The sequence below is a fragment of the Rhagoletis pomonella genome, unplaced genomic scaffold (assembly GCF_013731165.1).
Source record: "Rhagoletis pomonella isolate Grant_MI unplaced genomic scaffold, Rhpom_1.0 Rhpom_scaffold_07532, whole genome shotgun sequence".
NCBI classification, from domain to species: domain Eukaryota; kingdom Metazoa; phylum Arthropoda; class Insecta; order Diptera; family Tephritidae; genus Rhagoletis; species Rhagoletis pomonella.
In genome coordinates, this window is record NW_023466058.1 from 1 (window position 1) to 7,967 (window position 7,967).

The 7,967-nt window shown below is 45.2% G+C and overlaps 1 protein-coding gene across 1 annotated transcript; it reads left to right on the forward strand.

Annotated features, from left to right (window-relative positions):
- The first annotated feature begins 25 nt into the window (after positions 1 to 25).
- On the forward strand, positions 26 to 7,900 carry LOC118755818. The gene is made up of 2 exons (XM_036490631.1): positions 26 to 287; positions 7,220 to 7,900. Exon 2 carries the CDS (start codon positions 7,220 to 7,222, stop codon positions 7,898 to 7,900), a length of 681 nt encoding a protein of 226 aa, XP_036346524.1. The 5' UTR covers positions 26 to 287.
- Positions 7,901 to 7,967: the final 67 nt, after the last annotated feature.

Here is a 7,967-nt window from a genome sequence, read left to right on the forward strand (position 1 = left end):
TCGCCGTTCGTCAACAGCTCCCGCATCATCGCCTGCCGCCAGCGTTTTGCATCGCCGCCTGCCACCATCTACCACATCGCCGCCTGCCACCATTGACCACATCGCCGCCACCACTAGCCTCCCGGTTCGCCAGCACCCCCATCTGAGGGTCAGCTCACCCCCCGCCGTTGGGTCATCTCACCCTATTCCCCGAAAAGGCCTACCGCCTAAACACTGGTCCTTCGTCGCCTTGAAAGAGCCAGCACCGTTGGAATTCAGAACCCAAATAAAAAGTATCCCTAAAAACCGTAAGTAAGAATCTGAATTGCTTACTAACCCCATTTCACCAAAAAACAGCCTAAAAACTAGCCAAATCGCGCATACATTTTGATCCTCTAAAGAAAAATCTTATAAGTTTAATAAAAACGGTGCTCGCATCCCGTTATAGAAAATTTCTTTACACATATACATATGTACATTTCTTTTCCTCGATTCCCGTAATTCTGCGACCGTATTGGTTTTTTAACAAGTTCATTTCTTCGAGTAAATAAATCCCGAAACGGTTCGCATATACCACTGTACATACAAGAACATTTGCATATAGTACATACGTACATATGTACATACATACGCGGTAAATACATACTGTAAGACAGTAAAAATAAAAGCTGTAAAACTAAATTCTCTCCCAATTAAGCGAGCCCCTGTATGATTTAAAACCCATTTGTGCATAATTTACTCACATCCATTTTTATAACATATATCTCCTTTTTAGTTTGCACAACAAAATATTAAAGTGAAACAGGTGCTTCGTGTATGCAAACATACATACACACATACATTTGTATGTACAATACATAGCTCACGTATAAGCACACATTCATATAATTAAATACAGTGGCACAAACTCGTGTTATGATCTCAATTTATAATCTCACACTGAAATAACGTACAGTGGCTTTCTACTTTACAAAAAAAGAAAGTTCGTCTCTGAAATATTTAGAAACGTATGCAACAAAATAAAAGCTGAGAATAAAAATTACTTGCATATTATCCCTATGCTCCATGTTTAAGCAAATCTCCGTGTAAACATACATATATACACAAACATATTGTAAACTATCTCTACTAACATATAATTACATTTTCCCAACAACACATATATACATTTAATACATTATATAATATAAAGTGCTATTAAGATAAAGGCTAATTCGGCACACATACACATAGTTATACGGTGCAGTGCGGGTACAGTGAAACGGTCCCCTTATATCCCTCAATAGACCCACAAACAAAAAAAAAAAATAAATACAATAAAATAAAACTTCTCCAGCGATTTTATCAGTAGCACGTATCAAAGTGCAAACACCCTTTTTTTTATATATCGTGGCATTCGCACTTACGTAATTGCCTTTCATTGCGTTAATTTAGCAAGAATCATCACAAATATATATACATATATAACTATATACATAGCGAAACCCTCCATTTACGTTCGGTCACAAGAACTCGAGTTTAGACCGGCAGTAGATTTTTTTTTTGTCTCTTCTCTCTTTGATCTCCGTATCGTAAATAAAATTTAAAGTCATCTCGTTAATGCTTGCCGCACCTCATAGTGACGCTAAATCGAAAAGTCCAAAAATGAGTGATGATGAGAAGCAACAAGGAACTTCCGCTGAATCTCAACGCGCTACGCGTGCAGGCGGAAGGTCCAATAAGAAACCCAAACAGTCAGTCGTAGCCCCTAAATTTATCTCTGAGACAGACAATTTAATGGATTACTGTACCCGATTCAGTACAAGACAATACTGAGTCTGCACTAAAAATTAAAGACAAGAACATTGATAATTTTTGGAATCGAGTACAGAGCGCATATGATTTAGTAATAGAGACTGAGGAGCAGGACCTTCCCGAGGACTTCAAAGCCTCCGCTTATAATAAATACAGGTCATGCCTCATAACGTATGAAAATACGAAAACCCAGATTGGTGATCAACTCCTGCTTCTTAATCAAGTCAGCAATACCACGCCCACTCCCAGTATGTCTCAACCCCAGGAAAACTCTAGCTTCGGCCTAAAGGTCCCACCGTGCGATACGGAAACATTTTATGGGGGTTATGAGCAATGGCCGTCTTTTCGTGACATGTTCTTGGCGGTATATATTAATCTCCCAAAACTCACAAAAGCTCAGAAATTGTACCATCTCCGGTACAAGACTCAAGGCAAAGCCGGCCAAATCGTGAAACAATTCCCACTGAGCGATGATAATTTTGATCTGGCATGGGAAGCCTTACGGTCTCGCTATGAGAATAAAAGAGTATTAGTTGACAACCAAATACGTATTCTCATGAATTTAAAATCTATTCAAGTGGAGAACAGTGAAGATATTCAAAAACTCCAATCATCAGTGAATAACTGTCTCCAAATTCTCGCCACCCAACAAGTCTCCACAGAGAGCTGGGACCCCGTAATAATTTACCTCGTCACCTCAAAACTTCCTGAGAACACAGTAGCTCTGTGGGAGCAATCTCTCAGTTCCAGGAAAGACCTTCCGAACTGGTCCCAAATGAACCAGTTCCTAACCACTCGATATGAGGTGGTCGAAAGGGTTGATCAATGGCGCCCAGCCAAACCAAGACCCAATCCCCAAAATTCCATTTCATTTAGAACCACTCAACCGCACAACAGACCCCCCTTCAAACCTTCTCACTTTCAACAGTCGCATAATAAATCATCGACGCAAGTCCAATCGCATGTGACAGAACAGCGTACGATGTATAAATGTTCCATGTGCAAAGATTCCTCGCACTCATTGTGGAACTGCCACAGGTTCCGTAAATTGTCGGTTCAGGATCGCAGAAAATTCGTAAGAGAAAACAACATGTGCTTTAACTGCCTCTCTCAGTCACACTCCCTGAAAGATTGTCCAAGTACTCAAACCTGCTCCAATTGTCGAGAAAGACACAACTCAGTGCTGCACTATAGCACAGCCCCTCCGCCAAAAAGGCAAGACTCTCGAGTACAAAGGACCACATCGCAGGTAGCCATGACTGATATGCCAAACCCCAACCTGCAAGCCCCACAAGAAACGGAAGAACAAGATGATTTACCGTCAAGTTCTAATGGAACCAGAGTACAATCGTACTACTCTGAAAATGAGAGCAAAGTCCTTCTCCCTACAGCGATAGTCTCAGTAGAACAGAGAGGAGAACTCTTTAAACTGCGAGCTCTCATCGATCAGGGCTCAGAACGGAGCTTCATTTCTTCTAAGGCCCAAAACAAACTGAGATTACCATGTCAAAGCTCGAACTTTGAAATCTCCGGCATGGGTGGGACAGTAGTTCAGACTTCGAACAAAATCTGTTCTCTTGTCTTAGTCTCCTCCGACTTTGCTACGAAAGTCACCGCTCAAGCAATTGTGCTACCCCAACTAACTAAAATACTCCCAAGATTCCAGCCAACTCGCGAACAACGCGAGAAGTGGTCTCATATTAAGCTAGCAGACCCCAATTGTCATTCCCCGTCTCAAATCGACCTAGTGATAGGCAGCTATCTCATCCCGCAAATCATGCTTGAAGGCATTGAACATATCTCAAAAAAATCTGTTAGCACAAAATACCATTTTTGGCTGGATTTTGAGCGGTCAAATCCCTAATCATGTGGTATCTTTCTCCACTCAAGTGGAACAAACCTCTAACAAACTACTGGAATCCCAACTACGAAAGTTCTGGGAGGTAGAAGAAGTTCCGACACCCAACCTCATGAGTCCTGAAGATAAGCTATGCGAGGAGTTATACCAATCCACAACATCGCGCACGCCTGAAGGTCGCTACGTAGTCCGGCTCCCTTTCAAGCCAGGTTTCCCGAAGGAAATATCTCTAGGTCAATCTCGCACCACAGCTCTCCAGCAATTTTTCAGTATGGAGAGAAGTCTTCAGAAAAAAAGCCGACCTAAAACCCCTGTATGATAATGTCTTAGGGGAATATCTCACCCTAAATCATATGGAAGAAACAACTTCCTATGAAAAATCCTCAGAAGGAAAATATTATTCCTTCTATCTCCCCCACCACGCGGTGGTCAAACCCGAAAAGAGAACCACCAAGGTACGTGTCGTATTTAATGCATCACGAAGATCAGGTTCCGGACTCTCTTTTAATGATGTTCTCTATACCGGACCAATACTTCAACCCGATCTGATGCTATTAATCCTCAAATGGCGCACGTATCAGTTTGTGTTCAATGGCGATGTAGAAAAAATGTATCGTCAGATACTTTTACATAAAGACCACCAGAATTACCAGAGAATTATATTTAGATCATCTGCAAGCAGCCCCATTCGAGACTACAGGTTAAAAACCGTGACATTCGGTGTAAATTGTGCACCATTTCTCGCAATACGCACTCTTCACCAACTCTCTGATGATGTAAAAATAACACATCCCTTGGCGGTGCCAATACTAAAAACCGAAACATATGTGGACGACATACTTTCTGGAGGTCATGACCTCATCTCAGCAACTAAATCTCTCTCCCAAGTCATTCAAGCTCTGAAATCCGCTGGCTTTCCCTTAAAAAAGATCACGGCGAACCACCCTGATTTGCTCAAAGACATAAAAAAGGAGGACTTGCTTGAGAGCAACTTTCTCGAATTCGAAAAAGCAAGTATCACCAAAACCCTCGGGATTCAATGGAATGCCATTACTGACTCCTTCTCTTACACCATTGAATCCATATCAGCCTCGTCGGCGAGCACAAAGCGACAGATTCTCTCTTCTGTCGCTAAACTGTTCGACCCCGCAGGATGGCTCTCGCCAATAATGATTCAAGCCAAAGTTCTCTTACAAGAGCTATGGCTCGATGGAACTGACTGGGATGAACAAGTCAAACCCCTCCGCCTCCATAAATGGTTGCAATTCGCCAACAATTTGAAATCTATCTCGGCCATTCAAATACCCCGATGGGTCAATTACGTTCCAGGCCAACAAATGGAGCTACATGGGTTCTGCGACGCTTCGGAAAAAGCGTATTGCGCAGCCATATACGTCCGAGCCACACAAGGTGAACAAGTCTCTTCCCACCTACTGGTGTCAAAAGGCAAAGTTGCGCCCCTCAGAACCATTAGCCTACCTCGACTCGAACTATGTGGGGCTCTCCTTCTAGCTAAATTAGCCTCAGCTGTCCAATCGCACCTCGGTTTCTCAGATCGAAAACTGACAATGTGGTCAGATTCAGAAATAGTCCTGGCCTGGCTGGAAAAACCGCCCCACTCCTGGAAAACCTACGTCTCGAACCGCACCGCGCAAATCATTGATCTGGTAGGAAATTCCACTTGGAGGCATGTGTGCAGCAGCGAAAATCCCGCGGACATGGGAACAAGAGGATGCAAACCCCTCGATTTAGCCTCCTCTTCTCTATGGTGGCATGGGCCCAACTGGCTAACCCAACCACCCGACACCTGGCCAAAATCCGCTACCCGCTCTATTAACCCACCGGAAGTCCGTCGAGTCGACGCCTTTCACACTGCCGAAGATGATACCGACATTTTAGATCGCTTTTCGTCTTTTTCCCGCATGCTTAAAGTTATGGCATATGTCTTCAAATTTTTAGATCGCTTAAAGAACCGAAATCAAGCCGCCCAGGATCCTCTCCCATTACCCCTATCGCACAATGATTTCCGCTCTACCAAACGTCGTCTCATTGCCTTAACGCAAAACCGTTACTTCCCCCGCGAAATTGCATGCTTATCGCAGTCAGTGCCAATTGCTAAGAAAAGCCCCTTGCTAGTTCTCAACCCCCTTCTAGACAAGTGTGGGTTACTCCGGGTCAATGGTCGGTTGGCCCACTCCACTCTTAGCTATAATGAACGTCATCCCCTCATTATGCCCGAAAAATCTCGATTTGCTGTTCTCTATCTTCGTTTTCTCCACGAGCTCCTCCTACATGCCGAACTTCGGCTCATGCAGCAAATGATAAGACAGGAATTCTACATCCCCCGACTCAAGCCTCTTATAAAAAAGTGCATTTTTCAATGTAAAGCTTGCACCGCTCACAAGCATCAAACGCGCTCTCAAATCATGGCGGCGTTGCCACCAGAGCGTTGCACTTACGCTCCGCCTTTCACCACCACCGGTGTAGATTTTGCTGGGCCTTTTCAAGTAAAAGCCTCCATGCTAAGGTCCTCCACCATTGTGAAAGGCTACGTGGCCGTATTTGTGTGTTTCACAACAAAGGCGGTTCACCTTGAGCTGTGCTCCGATTTGACCACAAACGCATTTCTCGCCGCGTTTGCCCGGTTTGTTGGGCGTCGAGGCTATCCAGCAAGAATGATGAGTGACAATGGCACTACTTTCATTGGAGCCAAAAGAGCAACAGAGAAGGAATTCTGTAGTTTCCTGCAAGAAGTATCTCAAGACATCGTCAAGCAATATTCTCCCCAAGGCATTGATTGGAGATTTATCCCCCCTGGCAGCCCTCACATGGGCGGATTATGGGAATCCGCCGTCAAAAGCTTCAAGTTACATCTCAAACGAACAGCTGGAGCACACAAATTCACGTTTGAAGAATTCGCCACTCTTTTAGTTAGGATCGAAGCGGTATTAAATTCTCGGCCCATCTGCGCTCTCTCCCAAGATCCCACGGAATTCACGGCCCTCACCCCTGGCCATTTCCTAAGGTGAACTGCCCTCTTGTCTCTCCCGGAAGTAGACCATAGCAATTTGTCTCTTCTCAATAGGTGGGAGAGGGTTAAAGTTGTGCACCATCAATTCAGCCGCCGTTGGAAGGAAGATTATCTCAAAGACCTTCAGAAACGTTATAGATGGAAAGACACTAAAGTTTCACCGAAAGCTGGAGAATGCGTCCTCATTATAGATGATACGTTGCCGCCCACTGAGTGGCGTCTTGGACGCATAGAAAGGACCCATCCCGGTCCAGATGGGCATATCCGTGTAGTTGACGTATGCACCAAAACCGGCATTCTCACTCGGTCTATTGTAAAGCTATGCCCGTTGCCATACGCTAATGGTCCTCCAACACCCACAGCAGATAACTAAACCGATTTTCACCGTTCATGTTGATATCTCTCGTCTTGAATGGCCGCCCTATACCCGCACTGCTTCCATACATTTGTTTCCCACAATGACTTGACAGGCAATCCACCTATAAGCTTATCCCTCTGCCTTATTAACCAGTGTCTAACATCCCACTATTAAGCTATTCGCAAATCCCTATTTGCAGATGGAGATGGACAAGCCTCAGCCGGCACCACGCACTTTTGCTTCGTCGCAGGGGAAGACCGACACACCTAAGCCAGCGCCACGCCCCTCCACTTCGTCGCAGGGGAAGGTTGATACGCCTCAACCGGTGCCACGCCGTGCCTTGTCGCCGAGGGTAGTACGGCCGATGGATGGGGTTCCAATCCCGGCACCTACTCAACCTATAACTGGCGAACCATCAGCAACAGACTTTCAGAGATGTCGTCTTTGTGCGCGCTATCATGCGCTCAGAGTATGCCCAGTTTTTCGGGCCATGCACCCACAACAGAGGTTCCTCATCGCGCGAGCTCATAAGTTCTGCACAAACTGTCTCGCACTCTCCCACGCTACAAGCGCGTGCACATCAAACGGAAATTGTAGAACATGTGGCCAATATCATCACACGCTCTTACATAGAAATGACTCCAGCACCTCTGGTCGCCGGTTAAAGCCGCCTGCACGCTATCCCCCAAGACTTGCTCGGAACATTGGCTCCGCATTTACTGGGCGTCGCCAGCACAAAGCCGTGCCGCAGAACAAGCACCCAATCAAACGCACTACACCAAGAATTCGAAACATAACGCCGAAAGGAAAAGTCACCAAACGGCTGGTGCATGAAGCGATGCGAACCCTGAAGGAGCTGAAAGACGCTCTAGCCGCTTAGCGCGCCTAGGGGAGGCAGGATGGCTAAGCGAGGACTGCTTAACCAGTCAGACACCCAAAATTCTGTA